Below are 18450 nucleotides of genomic sequence, written 5' to 3'. Positions count from 1 at the left end.
TTTGCTCCCATTCCCACACACCTCTCTTGATTATCAGGGATCCAATTTATACACAATAGTCTTAATTTAACTTGCTTACTATGCACCCATTACTTCTGAGATACTTTCTGCTGTTACTGAGGATGATCAAAATCATCAACAAAATAAAGGTGCTCTAGTTTAAAAAGGTCTGATGGATGTAACAGCACGAAGTAAAAATGTGTGTGGAATTGCTCCCTAATCTATAAATACTCTATGGCATTCTATTAGCAAATTGGCATCTGAAGTAGCCATTTGCATTTCTCTTTAATTGTTCTGATCACAGCTATTAACGTAATTGTTTTTAATTACTTACGAAATGGGAAAGAACCTTGCTGGAAGGAAAGGGCTATATAAAATATTGCTAGTTTCATTTCAGGTAAAGGAATGTTTTCTACTTAGTGTTAGCTGAACTCCAGTAAGCACAAATTTAAATTTCTTTTCCAACTATGCCAGATTAAATTTGCTTTTCTGTATGAATGCCTAAAGACAAAGTAGAATGTTTACGATTTTAATAGCGCTACAAAATGCTCTTTTTAATAATGCATGAAGTAACCAGAGTTATTGCAAACTCATTGTAACAATCTTTCAGTAAACATTATTGTCTTGGCTCTAGATTTAAATATCTTCTGGATGCCAAGAGAAACTCCTATCCTGCCTGCATAGTATCTTCTTGAAAGAAAAGGAAGGAAGGAAGGATCACATCCAGAAACTACAGCAGTAAAAAGCACACTGTTATCTGCATTAGAGCACTTAACATGTGTTTATAATTCCGCTTATGTATTCTTTCCTAGGTGCTTTAGCAGAGTTTGGATCTGTGGTTAGAAAATGTTAGCCTTCACTGAGTGATTTGCTTTCTGCCTCCTTTCCAAAGTGGGAAATGGTCTGTAGCTTCTGCAGTCTTACACATACCTGTATCTTAAACGATGAACCTGAGACAGAGCCCTTGACATCACAAGGTACAAATGCCTTAAAACAGTTGTATTTTTAAAAAGTACACGTGCGTTTATTTTCACCCTGTTTTGAACATTTTCAATCTTGCCATCATTTTCCAGCTTTCTAGCTGATTGAGCCATAAACTTGTTTTCATAAGGTGAATTTCTCAAGTAATCCTCATCACCTGATCCCAGGAGCTGCAGTTGCAAGGGAGCTATCAAATATCACAAGGCTTGCGATAAAATAATGAGAGTTGGCTACACTCTGACAACCGCTGTCAATGAGACAACAATAGTGGCTCTGAACAAAAACTGCAGCCAGAAAAGAACAAATTAATGGTCAGTCAAGGAGAAGTGAAACAGAGAATTAGCAAAGCATAGACTTGACCAAAATTTGACCGAGGATAAACTAGACCAACTTTCCCACCTATGTAATAGGAATAATAGCACATATATATGAAGCAGGGTTATTGTTAAGGATCAGTTAATTAATATTTGTGAAATGCTGTGGAGTCCTTCCTGAAATATGCAAAATAGCAATGTTAGCTAATCGGCATATGGGCTTCTCCAAGGTAGCTGCAACTTATCCAAGGGAGAGAGGCACGAGAAGGGAAAAAACAAGGAAAAATTCCCACAGGGCAAATGACAGTAAGTGCTGCAGGGAGAGAGAAAGAAATGAAATTGCAGGGGAAATGGAAGGAGGAAATGAGACCATACAGGACAAAGAGGTGATGCTTGGATTACTGCAGTATAAAGACACAAACTGTATGAAATGGAGCTTTATTAGTTCTACTGCTCATGCAATAACTTCTAATTGGTTGATGGGTTTGGATTTTTTCTTTGTTTGGTTTATCCTTTTTTGTTTATTTGTTTGTTTGTGGGTTTTATTTAGCTTTGTTTTTAGAAAAAACCAAGTATAACCAGAAAAAAAACCAAGTATAACCAGATGGGAGTATTTAACTGACCATCTGCAAGTACAGAGGGGAACTGTGGGTTCTCCAGGGTATCAATCTTTCAAGAGAAGAAATCAAAATCATTCTACTTCTGTACTGCTGACAAAGAGAGCATTGTTTGAGAACTGATTGCAACAAGGACTTGAACAATAGCCTTAGATCAGCGGAAGCACAAAATATTGCTGTGACATATGTTTCAATTAAAACTAAAAGTAATTCACTACCCGTTAGTGTCATGGAAGACACAGGCTATTAACAGTAAATGCTCTTTAACAAATTTATTATCTCCACACAGCAGTTTCCTGTATTTTTTTTCTACTTCTTATTGGATATTTTTTCCTACTGCATATCTATCTCCATGCTGGTTTACATATTCCTCCTTAGCCTCCCTTGTAATTTGGTACTGTAGAGAACTGATTAGTGGGGGAGACTGTAACGATACAAACTCTTCACCTGGAGGCTGCCTGTTGTCAGATGGTGCGTCACTGTTGTTATTTCATGACAGCTAATCTTGCTTTTTGGAAACTGCTGCGCAGATCACAAAAATAAAACCTTGCTGACTGCAGTGGGAAGCGTTGCTTGGTATTCTGGTAGAGAACACAGAGACTGAGGGAGCATCTTGCACTTTTTAGCTCTAATAATGGATTTTCCCAGTTAGTGTTAGACACTGTCACTGACAACCGAAGTTTCAGACTGAGGAGAAACTGGAGTTACTGAAACAATGGCATCTCGAGTGCCTGGGTCAAGGATCAAAGCCATTAATTTTTAAACAGTTTCCATTATTGAGAGCATTTAATTACAGTATTAACCCCCCTTTCTTTTTAAATATTCTCATGGCCTTATTTATTAAAAAAATTCTGTTCAAAACAGTGTAAAAAAGCACACAGTTATTACTTTTGTGCCTAGCCCACGTCTTTTTATATCAAGATCACCAAGACCCAAGCTATGCACACTTCTCTTGCAGAATACAATAACATCTTTCAAAATAGTTGCCATTTTATAAATGGACTCTTTTTCTAAAAATTGTAACTTTATTTGCAGTTAGAATTCCACCTTTTTTTTAGAAGTCTAAAGACTCAAATAGTGGCAGCAGTTTAGAAATCTACTGTTATTTTCAACACAACTAAATTCTTACATTTTACAGTCCACTGGAAATCTCTCTTAACTGATGTATATTTTATATTTGTAGAAATTTATATTCAGTTTAGTAGCATGACATTTATTTTCCTTTTTAACTTCTCAGATGCTGGTTATCCTTTGTATAGCAGTTTAATTGTTTGCCAGCTATACATATATGGCAAGATGCCCAGTATCAGCTGAGCTGTGAAAATCAAAGTATCAAAATATCTCCATGTGTGAACTCAGCAAGAAACTGATATTATCCTCTGCTTAAAAAGAAAAAAATAAAACAAACCAAACCCACCAAAACCACAAACCAACAAAAAAACCAACAAAACTCAACACCTTACCAAGGAAATCTTTGATCTTCTGAAATGAATGTAAGGGGAAAATCATCATGAGCAGATTTTACCCTGCCAGAGAACACTTGCCTAATCTATTTTCTGACCGGATTTGGTCTAATAACAATTATTTCTCATACCGCTTTGTAAAATATTATGAGATCTACTGATAAAAAATGCTAAGAAATAAAATAATATTTATCTATAGTATAATTATACGTCATAATTTGCACAGTTTATATACTTTCCTATGATAATAATTTGTTCATATCTTGCTTGTGATTACAACAAAGACAACTCATGCTTTTGAACCTATGAATAAAATACATCACTTGTCTAACTACTTGCTCAGATCCTCCCATATTCAAGTCATTTACCACCACCCATGTCATGGCTGGCAGAGAGCATGTACAACTGTTATGAAAATAGTTGTATTTTCTGAAAATGTACTTTCAATGTAATTTACAAAAGTAACTTACTAATACAGACGTTTCACTATCTGTCAACTAGTACAAGATGGTTTGATAATAATATTTTTGAAATGTATTTCCTGTTGTCTCTTCAGTTCCCCAAGAGGATCCAATTTCAATTTTCATATTGTGTAAAGATTACAGTTCTTTATAATTTATGCAGCACCAAGTTTTCTTGGAATTATGAGATATGAGTTGGGGAAAATTTCCTTTATGTCTTACTCTCTACTGCCTCATAGCTCAAATCCTGGAACACCCATTGTCCACAAAGTAAGATGCATTTCCATAGCAAGGCTGGTTAATCTATTATGAGAATGGTGGATGACCTTCACTGGGATATGTGTTAGTAAAAATACAGGTGGTGAATTCAGATGGCTTTCTTGCAAGGACAGAACTGTCTCCCCTCCACCCCTACTATTATGTCTGGATCCAAATTTAAGAGTTTCTGGAACAAGTGGAGATATACAGAATTATACACAACCATTGAGGTTGGGAAAAAAACCCTTAAAATCAAATCCAAGCGTTTACCTAGCATTGCCAAGTCCACACCCGCCCATGTCCCTAACCGCCATATACACAAAGCAACCTTCTCTGGCCTCAGATCTGACTCTGCTAGGAGCAGAAGGTTGGACTGAAGACCTCCAGAGGTCCTGTCCAACCTGAATTATCCTTTTATAGTATATTCTTGCAGTCACTCTGTACAGTAGCCCAACAACAGGTGTGGTATGTCTGCATGCAGGTAACGCATCAAAGGTCTGACCAGCTGGTGGTTTCACTGGCTTGTGGAGGGGTAAATAGACTTGTGGGACCAATTCTGCTGTCAAGCAGCATTAATGAAAACATGACATACCCCAGATTCAGCAAAACCATCTATAGTCACAGATAGATGATACAGGTACAAACACACCTGTACCGTGCCTACTCTTCAGTTTCTGAAGCCAACCTACCCACACAGCCTAGAGTAAGCTGGGTGCTTGCCAAACCACAAGATTATGAAACAAGGAGAGACACAGGTTAAGCAGCAGCAGTTTACCCTTGTTTTATTTTCTCTTTGCTCCTCTGTGTCTCTGTACATTTGGAATGTAAGTTCTTCAGAAGATAGAATGGGGTTGTCTCTTCGTGTCTCACATATTGGCTGAGAAGGCAAAGTGCTGTGGCCTCTGACTTGTATTCTTAGATGTTGTGGTAGTACAAATGCTATGCAATAACCACAGCTGCATGCTCCGAGAGATTTTCAGGGCAGGAAAATAATTCTATCTGTTCAAGTGATGTACCTCTGTAAGAAAAAAATCCATTCTTTAGTGAAACCCTTAGGAGATACTGTAGGTGCCATTTCTCTTGGCAGTATATTCCAACCATTAATGTCTCCCACTGTTAAAAAATGTCTGCCATTTATAATTAAAATTTGTTTCATTTCTGTTTATAGGTATTTTTTGTGTTATGCCTCTCACTGTGCAAGATTAAAGATCACTATAGACAACTTCCAGTCTTTTTGAAAAGTCAAGCAGATTGTGCTCTTTAAGTCTCTCAATACAAAGAATTTTCTTCTGCCTCAAATAATTTCTCAGCATGCTTTTGACAACAAGGACACCAGAGGCTAGTGCATTACCACAAAAATGTTCAATGCCATATCTGAAGGGAAAATAATGTAACTTCCTGCTTGCCACATCCCTGGTTCCCTTGTTATATAGGCAAGGATTCCCTTATTTGCTTATACCATAGGATTAGACTGGTCCCTGGCCACTCTAAATTTCTTTTCATTTGCTGCTCTGCACAACAAAGCCCCTCGTCTCTGAAGATGGGACCTGCTCACTGTATTTTTAAGTAACTCTACTTGATTTTTTTATTGAAATATAATGTATCTGAATGGGATGAATTTACCAAACAATGCAGATCTTATGATAACTGCAGACTGAATTTAATTTCTCAGTTAGCAACTCTTTTTATCTTGACAGCATATCAATTTTGCTCTCTCAGTGCTGAAAATTCTAATACCTCTATTTGTTTTTCCCACTGTTAGGATCCTGGCACTCTCCTGCCAGCTTTCCTGAGTAACTTTACCCTTCAATGCTGCTGTTCATGGCATCCCATCTACCAGTTTCCTGAATAAACTTGCCTGATCCTCTAAATCCAGGGTTGATCGTCTCCTCCTCTCCTTCCTCAGCCTGCACAGGATCATGTACTCCTCTCCTCAGTTACTACAGCCCAGGCTTTGATAACCAAGGGATTAATTACCCTAGTTCCTCCTTGGTACTAAAGAGCAGATCCAGCTGCAAAACACTCCTGGGTGGCTCAGCCACAATCAAGAAGTTTTCCTTGATGCCTTCCAGAAATCTCCTTGATTGCTTGCATCCTAATGTGTTATACTTGCAGCAGATACCAGACAGACTAAAATTATCCCCAAACCCATGGTTTGTGATCAAGAAACTTCCTTATTTCATATTAAAGTTCTCGTCAGCAGATTGGCAAAGGTTCTCTGGTTGCCCTTTGTCAGGCAACGATGCAAGACATGACTGATATCTTTTCTCAGACCAGGTCAGTTACCGTTCTGATCTATATGAATTACAGTCATTCTGTTTTCATAACTTTGTAGCCTCAAGCATACACAAACACATGCACAGTCCTGGCCTACCCACCCTATTTTTCTTTAGCTCACCAAATATACTTAATTTTTGAATAATTGCAGTTGCTCCAAAGGGCTTGATGATGACAATTATGGGATGATTTTCAATTCTATTCCTCATTTCCTCATATTTTACTCTAGTTTAATGGTTGATTGTATAGAAAGTGTTTTGTATTTCCCTTCATTCTATGTGGTGTGAGTTCAGTTTGCTTATAACACAGCAACTAAGTTTACACAGAACAAAATTAGTCTCTCTGTATGTTACTAATTTAGCATCTTCCCAGCTGCTCTGTTTAGTCTCCAACCACGATTACGCACACCTGCCAGATACAGGCCAGCACAGCCAAGCATTCTCCACGCTTTTTGAAATGTAATCCAATAATAACTGAAATAACTCCAAAAGAACTGAATTTTTGCCTTGGAACTAGGGACAGAAAGAGCACTTCACAACAAGTATATTTTACCTTCTTTCTCTAATTTATGGGCAGGAAGAAACTTCTAGGCAATCTCTGAGTTTCCAGTTGAGTGCCTTTCAAAATTTCCTGCGGTATTCTCTGGCCTGTACAGTTCCACTTGATGCGACATAATTGGTTCCAAACTGAATTATTTTCCAGATAACAGTACCAGCTTCTCCAACAGTGCAATTGCTTTTTGTGCGTTTCTGCTTCAGGGAGAGAGCACACTGCCTTATTTTTCACGTCATGTTTTGAAATTTGGTCTACTCTGGATGATAGAAGAGTGTCTAGTGTCTGTTGTGGTGGGTCTGATTAATGCTGTAAGGAATTGTTTTGGAGATGTTTCTGGCAGCAAATGTATTTCAGTAGATGAATTGCTGGATATCTGAAGGTTTGACATGTCTATCCTGCTAAATACCCATTCTTGCTTTCTTTTTCTCAAAAATGGCCAATCCGCTACTTTTGTTTCTATTCTTTCTCATTCCCCGATGCTGTCCTCCCCCATGGTTTCTGTGGCAACAGTTTCAGAATGTAGTCATCCAAGAGGTGTTCATTTTCTCAACTACTATACTTTTGAAATACACAATTCTAGATGACAGGTATCATATAAAGTGGTTTTATGTGATATTTCAGGTTGCAGTAGAGTTCATTTATAATACTTTCAAAAGTCATATTCTCTATGTTTCAGCTGAAGGAAAATTTACTCTTCCATTAACTTAGTTGCTAAAGAACATTTACTTCTGAAGATTGTAGAAATTGTAGTGATTTAATGCTATAGATATTAAAATACCTTTTTTTTTTACAGTGAATAGATGTATTTATGATCAAGACCTTGTGTGCATTGACATTCTTCTTAATAATACTTGATCTACTAGATTTTTCCTCTGTATGAAAAAAAGACAGGGTGGCAGATATATTGGCTAGCTCTGTGCTTCTTTAGTGCAGGTATCAACATCTTGAACACGTCATCCAGATTTCTTCTTACAATCTGCAGACAAACAATATGGCTAAGCTCTTTCTCAAGTAGGTCCCTCAATTACCTGGTATGACTACTCTACATACCAGCTTTATTTTCTCAGATATCTGGGGCTGGGGCACTGTAGTCCCTTCCAGCCTGATGAACCCATCCTGTGATTCTGCGGTCAGGTGTTGGAGTAGGTTGCCCAGGGAGGTGGTGGAGTCGCTATCCCTGGAGGTGTTTCAAGAGGCGTCTCCATCGGCGTTGGGTGGTTTAGGGGTCACAGTGCTGGGGTGGACTGAAGATGTTAGGGATCTCTTGCCCCTTGACGATCCCATGACTCGAGCTTTCTGGGGCCACCGGCGGCCCCGTCGGTTCCGTCCGCGTCTTCCGCGGCGCCGAGTGGAGCACGGCCGGCCCTGGCGGGGCGGGGCGGGGCGGAGGGGCGGAGTGGCGGGCGGGAGCCGAGCGCTGACCCGGCGGGAGGCGGGGCCGGGCCGTGCCGGGCGGGGCGGGATCGCTGGAGCCGGCGGGCGCGGCGGCGGGAGCGGGGCTGCGCGGCGGCGGTGCGAGCTGCGCGCCCGGCCGGGGGGGCCCCGCGCCGGCGGGGCCGGGGGCTGCCCCCGCCGCCTGCCTTCCTTCCTTCCCTGCCTCCCTCCCCTCTCTTCCCTTCCCCTGCTCCCGCCCGGCCCGGCTCCGCTCGGCTCGGCGCTGTGATTGGGCGGAAGATGGCGCTGGGCGGATGGAAATCCTAATGACAGTCTCCAAAATCGCCTCCATCTGTACCATGGTGAGCGAGGGGCCGGGGCTGTGCCGGCTCGCCGGGGGTGGGGACGCGGGCGGCGGTGGCGGTGCGGGGGAGGCCGGGCGGGGGCGCGGAGGGGCCGGGAGCGCTGCCGTGGGCGGCGGTCGGCAGCGGAGCGGGGTTAATCGGCTTTGGGAGACTCAACCTGGATGCGGGAGCCGAGGGGGTTGGGCTGGGCGGGCGGCGGAGCGGGGTCCCGGCTGCGGACGGGGCTGGAGCGCGGCGGAACCGAGCACGGCCTTCCCCAAAGTGTGCCGAAAGCGGGGACAGCGTTCCGGGGCATCGCCTCCGGTCCGGGGCTGCCTATTGCAGACGTGTGGTGGTTACGGTCGGGTTTCTGGAAGCGCCCCCCTCCTCCCGACCCTCTCGGTAGTGTCCCTGGAATCGCCCATCCGCGGGCGGGTGCTGCCCAGGGTACCCGGACACGTGCGGGCATCCCATCCCATCCCTGTGATATGACTGCTGTGCGTCGTTCCAGGTACCCACAGGAGCCTTCTCCCTGGGATTGCTTTCTCATTACTCTCTCTCGTGATGAATTAGAGCCGCAAGCAGAAGCGCAGATGTAATAAGGCTCTCTTGGGTTGTTTTAAAGACGGGTGGGGAGCTCAGTAGATTCGCTGATGGAGGAGTGATAAATTTAAGGAAGGAAATATCCCTTAGTCAGTAGAAGTTACTGCTTGTCGTGGAAGAGATGTGCTGATGGTTTATAGCAGAAGTTCTTACATTTGTGCTCTCTTCTACGTATTCCATGGCCATGTGAAAGTTCTTGTTACCAAATCTACTTCCACGGGGGAAGAGGTGAATAAGAGGAAGAACATGCTCTGTCATCTACTCTTTTAATTTGCTGAATTGTCATTATAATGTCTCATAACATCAAACAGTGGGGAATGCTTACGTTTCATATTATTGGAAACTGATTTATGGCTTTCATAAATCTTGCTGCAGAGAGGCTTTAATGTCTCAAACAGATATTTCAGAGGTGGCAAGTGAGAATTCTGAGTGAATATCTGTAAGCCCGTAGGAAGGTGGTACTCATATGAAGCCCATTGCTCAGGTGGTGTTTAGTCACTGGAATAATGGGGTTTTTTTGACATGGGAGACAACATCTTTTCGTTTCGAATTGGAAGAGTCTGACTTCTTGAATTTATCAGCTATATAGTTATCAGGTGTCATACTGTCATCTTTATGTGGCCAGATTTGTAGGACATGTACCATGTGCTTCAGGAGTCTCCATTCTCTAAAGGCAGGTTTTAGGTTGTTGAGGAATCAGTGTGATTGTTCCCCGAGCTGGGGCGATCTTTTATTGCAATTCTAGCTGACGTCTTTTCACACAGAGTTGGCCACTGGCATTTGTGTCAGCATAAATTCAGTGCTGGCCTCTTGATTTGGGTCAAGTGTGAGACCTCACTGCTCTGCTTCTGGACACAAACCATAGGTCTCGACTGGACAAGCAGAGAGTTTAAGATTATTCCACATGTATGTTTATTAGAAATGATGTTATGTCACTGAGATTTAGGTCAATCCTGAAACAAAATTCTCAACTAAAATTTTTCTTATTACTAACTTAAGTGTCTGTATCCATAAAGCTGAAATTCTGATGGCAATTAGATATTATCTGTCCAATCACTGTCATGTGCACTGAGGTGGATAAACTCCAGCCATAAGATTTTTGCCGGGCCTTTCTGATCCGTGAGCTTTAATAGTACTGTGATATGGGACACCCAGCATAGGATACCAGCTGTAAAAGCTTTTCAGCAGTTAATATATGATTGTGCTTAAAAGTATATCTGTAAAGATAGTGTGAAGGAGCACCTGGTATTTACTGTGGTGTTGTTCAGAACCATGTGGTTGAGGTGAGGCAGATCTTTTTAATTCTAACAAGAGTCAAAAATGTTTAAGCATATGTTTTACAAAATTGAGGAGGATATAATTGCTGAGTAATGCTATTTTTTTTCTGGCAATGCTTTGTGTCAACACACTTTGATAAAGTGCCAGACAGCTACCTAAGAATTCTTACAAGTTTTTCTCGCCTTTTCCCATTCCTCTTACAAGAACTCCCAGACTGTTCTGTGTCTTCTTGTGATTACTTAGTACAAAACCAGTAACAGGCAGTTTTTGTCAAGATGCAGTTTGTGCCTACACAAACCGAGCATGCGTGTACACTTACAATCTGTAACAGAGAAGTCTAGAACTATATTGAAGAAACTCTTCCATTGCAATTCTGCATTCATGACTTCTTTTTCTTAATATGATTTCAGGTTTTGCTTCTGCTGACCCATTTATATTTTATGCGCCTTACCCTTGTTCAAGCAGTATATCATGTTGTTGTGGGTACAGTGAAGAGTGATAACCAGTATGTTTAGTTTATCTGTGGTCCCTTTTGGGGATGATCTTCCAAGAGGACATTCTATCTGTGTTGGTTGGTACCTTTGTATGTGCTGCATTATTTCATTGATCTATACCCCAGTGTCCACGCCAATATTAGCAGAGCTCTTTCTGCAGTAATGTGTCCTAGTGTTGTATCGCCTTTCCACTTCCTTAAAATTCTTTGCTCTATATCGCCATTCACATGCTTCCTTGTGCTGTAATAAGTCCTAATTACAAGGCTGGAGATTGTGGAAAAGCACTGAAAATACCTTTGCCCTTGAGTGCTTTAGCCACTGTTCTTGTTGCAAAATGGATGAGGTTAAAATTGTGTGGTCTGCTCTTTAAAATTATTTTTAAAGTCTTTGCAGTAAAAGTAGAATTTGGTCTTTACCCTCATCCATGAGTAAAACTGCAATCAAAGTCATACTTGACTGAACTATATGGGATTTTTTTTGCATGGCTGAGGAGGGATAAAGTAACTTAGGGTAACTGCAATGAAGATGTGCCCCATGCTATACTCATATTGCATCTAATACTTCTGCTTCTGTTGTCTAGAATCCAGGAGATACTTGCCAGCAGTCAAAGGGCAACAAGTCTTTGAGTAGCTGAAGCAAAGAGAAGATAGCAGTTACATTTGTAGCTTAAAAGCTATGAAAAGCCTCCAAGATGTCAGTCTCAGACATGCACAAGGAAGTTGTGGTGGTAGTAGTAATTGTTTTTAGTGTTTCTTCTAAAAAGTGGTTGATGATGTTGACACAACCTGAAAAACTGTGATGATATTTTAAAACTATGGTAATCTAGAAGCTGTAGCGTTAGACATCAAAATCTTCATGTTTTGGGTATTTGTCTATGTATTGTAAGGTCTGTCACTGAATGTCTTCAGGGATTGTTTCAGCCTCCCAGCACTGACATCAAACGCATAGTTTGTGGTTAGATGTTGATTGCGTGATGTAACAGTGTATTCTACATAAGAACCTTTGCTTATCTTACAATCCAAATTTTTGTTTTGTTTTTGAAAGGATTAAGACATGTGGCGTCTGCTGAATGGCTGGCAATTGTCCTTTTCCTGCCTCCCTCCTCTCGAGGGGCACTGTCACGAGCACCCTTTTGCCAGTTTCAGTCACATTTCACAAGGGTGAAGATGTTTCAGAGGTACTAGAGTTCAAACAAGCATGTGTGGGAAAAGGAATCTTAGAGGAAACAGAGCCTGGAAGTGCCCAGCTGAGAGAAGGTTGAAGTGTGCCTACCTTGAATGTCATAGCAGAGTAACTTTATAAAAATTCCCAACTGCAGGAAAATTTTCTGGCTGAGTGTGAGAGAGGTGTGCATTTTTGGGCTTTCTTACTGCTTCAGGAATTGTTTGTTTACAATAAGGCTTCAAACCTGATTGTGAAATCTGCACTTAATGCAAATTGATGTTTGCCAGCCTGCAGCCAGGCAGCAATGGCTGTGATGTACCCAATCCTGTTCCTTCCAATTGCACTGTCTCCTCTGAAGCACAAATTATAATACTTAAACATTAATTGATGATCAGTTTAAGAGATTCCACAGAAAATTATACAGAAGACCCATGCTGGAAGAAATGAGAATTGAACTGCAGCAAGGAAAGAAAAGTTATAGGATAACAGCTTCAAAATGAGGAGGTGACAGAAAAAAAACAGCAGAGAAGGAAAGGACTAAAGTTGCACAGAGGAAGCAGCAGTGTTGTGACATTCCTTTATCCGACTGTCTGACTTGCTCGTGTAGCACAGCTGGCAAGAAGGAACATGTGCTGTGTCTCTGGCACTGTATTTCACTCTGGCACCATGACCTGGATCTGCTCCGGGGACTGGAGTGCTCAGGCACGTGTTCTGCTCTGGTGGCTCTGTTGCAAGCACAGGGGATTTTGGAGAAGTATGTGTTAGGCAGTTGGGGTAGGAGCTTACACCACAGTGGGGAGGTTCACTCTCTGTTGGAGTTTTTATCAGGACACTTCGATGCTAAATATGTCACTAAGGTTCAAGCATTTGTCATCATAATTTTCCTAGCTGTAATATGCTACAATGTGGTAATCAAAGATGAGTATTTATGTTTGGTCTTTAGAATACTGAGTTTGTGGCACTGTTAAGTATACGAATTAATTTAGACAAATTTGTTTTCAGTTTTCATCAAAATAGGAATTTGACTCTAACGTAATTGTCAAATATGAAACACAAAGAGAATATTCTCAAAGTTACATAGTTGTAAATCTGGTATAAATACCAGCACAGGGAATTATTTAGTTGATGTATTACTTATTTGGGTGATTTTATTTTTGTAAGTGTTCCATTTTCTTTTTACCCTCACATGTGCATATATTCATCTTGCACGCTCTAAGCACAAAGAAACAATGAAATACAAATTTGGACTCTAGTCTTGGCAGCAGAATTTTTAGCTGTGTCAGTGGGAATAACTGATCCCGTTACTAGACAACGCTTGAATATTTAGATCGGTCAGTTATGTTGTCTTTGTATTTACTTTTTACATTTCTGAAGCAACTAATTTGCATTAAAACTTCTAGGAATAATTCTGTGAAAATGTGGCAGAAGGGGCTTTTCTTTTCAAATTTCTTGAGGGGAAGAGGCGTATAAAAGCCCTGTGTAAGAGGTAGCTTCTGTTTTCGTAGCTTAGGAAGATTGCTGAAGTAAAATGCTTTTAAAAAATGGTTTATTTCGGTAAGATGTCTCTGATCTTTCAGTTGAGGAAAAAAAGAATCTAGATCTTTTCTGTAGTGTAAAACCAGAAGGTTGTATTAATGTAAGTAGGCCAGGATAGGAAAACATTTTTATCATCTCTTATAAACTCAGATTCTTTTTATGATTCCATGAAAACGAGACGTTATAAAAGCAACATATTTGTTTTCTGAAGCTGGAATAATGTAAGTAATAAAAGTATATGAAACACACCACAGGATGCAGTTTATCAAAAACAACGATTAAGCAAATATGTTTTCCCCACTCGCCCTGCATTTAGAGTAGTTAGGTGAGTCTTAATTCTTCTGAAATATTAACTTGTTTTTGACTTCAGTGTTCAAAAGTAAACACCATCATACACTTGTCATATACGAGGAAGTGCAACTATATCTAGTTGCTGTGAAGGAAAATACATTGTGAATGTTCAGTGGGGCTCTGAAAAGATGGGTTTGGTAGACATACCAAATGTGAAGAGAAATTAATTTTATGCTTTGATATCATTTTTCTTAACCAGGCAGAGGTGTTTTTACTTAATACTCAAAAAATATTTTGTTTTAGCTGCACATAGCAAGAGTATACAGGACTATGTCTTAGACTGATTTTTAAAATAACACTATTTGTATGTATTTAAGAAGCATTAACTGAAACTATCCAAATATTTCATGTATTAATAATGCATGCTCTTTTGCAAAGAAATGAACAACAAGGATTATTGAATCCCACTCATATTTCGCTGCTACTTCCTGGCTAGAAACAGTATCAAAAGAATTGTGTTTCAGTTGTGGTTGCAGTTGAAGCAACAAACATAAGCTGATTTAAGATAGCTGTTCTCTTTGCTCTTAATCCTGATTCATAGGAATACACAGAAATGTATGAATTCACATATTCTGATAAAAGGTAACTGGAAGAGTAGAATTCTGCATTTCTTCTTTAACAGAGAATTCCTTCAGTCACAGTACATTAATTAGTGCATTGGGCTGTGAAATTCTGTGTATCTTCACTAGTGGCACGGACAAGGAAGAATCTTCTAATTGATAGCAAAAAAAAAAGTTAAAGCACTCGTGAGTGCTTCTGTACTAGGATTTATTTTTGCAAATTATAAATAATTCCATTAATTTTACACTTGTACAGGAACATTGTTATTCCTGATTACTGAGTTTCCAACTTTTACTTGTAATGCCCTTCTGTCACTAAAAGGAGTAATAGTTCTGTGTTATGTGGTGGTATTGTTCATTTACCTATGTTTAAAAAATTTGTCTTGCATATACCTGTGCAACATGGTTTATTTATTTGAGTCACCTTTAATCAGTGTTGTTCCTTGCTTCTTGAGTGAGGTGGAGAGAATTGTAGGGAAGGCTCTAGCATAGTGCAGATGTGAAGGGAGAAATGGATCTTCAGGAGGGTGGTGACAAATATAAGTTTTCAGACAAGAAATTTGTTTTAAATGTGGAAATTGGATTTTACTCAGGAAATTTACAGCTTAGTCAAACTAGAAGGTAAAGCAGTTAAAACAACTGAAAAGACGACCCACCAAGCTATCAACTTCTAGATCTTTATTTTAGAAAAGGATAGATCAAACCCCCTTATCCCAGGCCAGTAAGGTGTGTAAGCTTCCAAGCACGTTTGGCTGGTTATGAATCAAGCCTTTGTAAGGGAAATTCTGCCTGCTAGGTTGGATGCTAATGACAAGGTAGGACACTTTAAAACTGCAATTGTTTGCCTGCTTGCTGACATGTTTTTACACAGTATTTTAAATGTAGGGTGACATCCCAATTTACCATGATTTGGTTTGCATTTTGGAGTGCACAAATTAGATGACTTTTGGAGGAAACTACATCAGACAACACAGATCAGCTGCAGCCGGTATTCAGTCACAAAACCAGCCTATAACTAATCTGGCAAGAATGCTCTGAAACCCAAGGTGTGTATGTCAGACCCTAAGCACGAACTGATTTGTTTTACAGATTGGCTCCAGTTATCTTATCCCTGTGTCAGCTGCTGGTGTGTCTCAGGAGGAATAGTTCAACGTGTAACAACACAACAGTGTGGCCTCTGAGGCTGTGAGAAAAGGCAATAATAGCTGGCATTTAATGATATTGTTTCAGCAAGTGAAAAACTAAACAAACAATAAAGGCATCTGCCTTTGTCTGTGCTTTGTTTTTTTTCTGCCCTTTTCCATTGAAATATATGACATCAGTAGGCTTTTTAGTTTATTTTAGAAATTTGGGATATATATTTGTAGAACATGAAAATCAGGAAAATAGAACAGTACACATTTCAAAGATAATACACCTTCCTATTGCACTGTATTTCCTGGGCTTTGATTCCACTAAACTGAAATAAAACCCTTATCTAGTTAGTGTTAAATGTTTTGGTTTGTACAAAACTCAAGCTCTTTTAAAAATAAAAGTTGAGAAACTTAATTAGGGACTTCGTGGCAAACACAGATTCTTATCCCTTCATTAAGAAATTAGCATTTAAGGTGAAATTTATAAATCCAATAGTATTGCTTTTTTCTTTAATTTGATGGAGGAGATAAAGTAATTGATGTTCAACTGATTTGAATATGGTTGCAATATTATCATCTTCTTGGACTTCTGTTGTGCCTGTATTGCTTCTCATTTCTGGATAATGACCACGTGTGCTTCCCCACAGGATAAGGGAAATTGGAGGTGGATGTGCTGACCAAATTTAACACTGTTCCTTTCTGTCCCCTGTGTAATATCAAAGCCAGGTTGCAGTGTGGAGACTAAACGCCTGTTGTGTATGTTAAGTGAGCTCCCCAAAAAAGTGGGGTTTTTTTGAGGATTTCCCTAAACTGGGGATTCCAGTTAAGTGGCAGAGGAATAAGTTCTCTGCTCCACAGCCTACAGCACAGCCTGAAATTTCCCAAGTGTAGTTCCCAAGTCCAGTAACTCCAACTTGGCCGATGAAAAGAGAGGCACTCCCGCTTCTGCCTTAAACCTCTTCTGTCCTCATGTCCAAGGAATGATACAGTACATACCATAATAGCTGGTGGTGCTGCAGTGCTCCCCTTCTGCATCTGTATTTGCATAATGGAAGAGTCAGCTAGGACTGATAATGTGGACTGTAATCATGGAAATACTTTGAAGCAAGGGATAGTTATGTTTTAAAATAGCTTTTATGGGTCAGTTGTGAACACGCATTTTAGTGTGCTCCTCCTGTGTTTCTGCTCTTTGCAGCCAATACGCTGCACAGTGTAAGTGATGACTTTGGAGGGAGACATAACATCCTTTATGACAGACAAAAAGTGAGCTGTAAAGCCAAGTCTGAGTAGCTCGAGGGGTTTTATGTTGGTGTAAAACATCCGTGCTGGTTTGTCCTAACATTCATAAACAACTGCATTTAAACACAGATGCTTTGAAATCCTGTGAAAGTCTGAGCTTTGAATGAAGCATCTTTGAATAATCAGCAGACTGTGACGATCTTGTAGTATCTCAGCATGTCTTTCTTATTGCCAAGTCAGATCTTTATTGTGCTAGAAAACTAAATACAGTGCTTAGGTCTGTACAAACAGAAACATCAATGTTTATATCACAGTATTTTCCTTTCAAAAAAGGAATAAAGCAGCTACTCCACCCTAGCTTCGAAAAGAGAAAAGAATTTCCTTAAACTTGCTCTTGATTTTATTTTTAAAGAAGTAGAGATTTTAACAATAGCATAAAAGGCCCCACAGTTCCTTCTTTTTCTTAGGTTATTTGTAATACTCACCTTGCTGGAGCTTGTGGCTGCATTTAAATAAGGCTGCAAAACTAAATATTCCGAGTCACAGAGTGCTTTAATCTTAAACGAGAGTTTATACCCCTTTTCCTCACTACTATAATCTCTGTTTGAGTACACCTTCTAAAGTAATAAGCCCTGCAGCTAAATCCCCAGTAAAGGAGAGGCTTTATCAAACTGGGTAATTGGAGGGGATGTGAGTGATGGAAGCAGCTGGGGCTGTGCTGTGAATGGAGCAGAGCTGTGGAGTGCCAAGTGTGGAGTTTTCCTGTCTTTGCCCTATTCTGGTTAAATTTGTTACCCCCTAATGTGCCTTTGAGCATGTGCTGCCAGTTTCAGAACTGCTGAGGTAGTTTTTGTGAAGTTCTGCAGTACCTCGGTCAGACAGTGGCAGATGCCACATCATGATTTCATTTTAATTGTATACATTTTGATACAGTTCTGACATCCATTCTGTTCCACTGCTCCCCGTCTGTCATTAATCTGTGCAATCCCGTGTGCTTTTTTTAGTGCAGTCCATGATTTTGATTTAATTGTTGCAATATCCTATGCAAATGCAAATGGCTATTTACTATCTCTTTGGTGTAAAGAATGAACTTGTTGCGACGGAGTTGCTTCTGGTTTTAAGGTTCTTTGCTGTATATTATGCTCTATTTTAGCTGCACTTAGACCTGCTGAAATATTCATGCTCATGTATTAGTCTCATTGAGGATATATATAGATATATATAGCTAGATATAGATATATAGATACCAGTTTTGTTGAGTGCAAAAAGTTGTATACATTTCCATTTCTCTAAAAGCAATCAGTGTAGGAGCTCATCCAATGCTAGGTGGTTTTTTTGTTCTCTGAGTTTTCCAGCATACAAGTTTTTCTGTCTCTAAATGAAAAAGGAAACAACACTTTTCTTTGAAACCCAGTGTTTACTGCACCAGTTCCATCAACAGCCAGAGT

General features: G+C 40.0%; 1 protein-coding gene and 1 long non-coding RNA gene across 2 annotated transcripts in view; one reads left to right on the top strand and one right to left on the bottom strand.

Annotated features, from left to right (window-relative positions):
* Positions 1-3558: 3558 nt before the first annotated feature.
* Positions 3559-8311, bottom strand: LOC148224773 (uncharacterized). The gene is made up of 2 exons (XR_015801395.1): positions 6924-8311; positions 3559-5112 (listed from the first exon to the last, which is right to left on the bottom strand). It is a non-coding gene; the product is annotated as an uncharacterized LOC148224773 (long non-coding RNA).
* A 201-nt stretch (positions 8312-8512) lies between these two features.
* USP12 (ubiquitin specific peptidase 12) overlaps positions 8513-18450 on the top strand; it is a 32183-nt gene continuing 22245 nt past the window's right edge. Inside the window, exon 1 of the mRNA XM_014879692.2 lies at positions 8513-8662. Within this exon, the coding sequence (XP_014735178.1) occupies positions 8615-8662 (48 nt within the window). The 5' untranslated portion in view covers positions 8513-8614. The remainder of the gene's footprint in view (positions 8663-18450) is intronic.

The sequence above is a fragment of the Sturnus vulgaris genome, chromosome 2 (genome assembly GCF_052056855.1).
Source record: "Sturnus vulgaris isolate bStuVul1 chromosome 2, bStuVul1.hap1, whole genome shotgun sequence".
In the NCBI taxonomy this organism is placed as follows: domain Eukaryota; kingdom Metazoa; phylum Chordata; class Aves; order Passeriformes; family Sturnidae; genus Sturnus; species Sturnus vulgaris.
The sequence above is the reverse complement of the archived record's forward strand: the minus strand, read 5'-3'. Positions and strand labels throughout refer to the sequence as shown.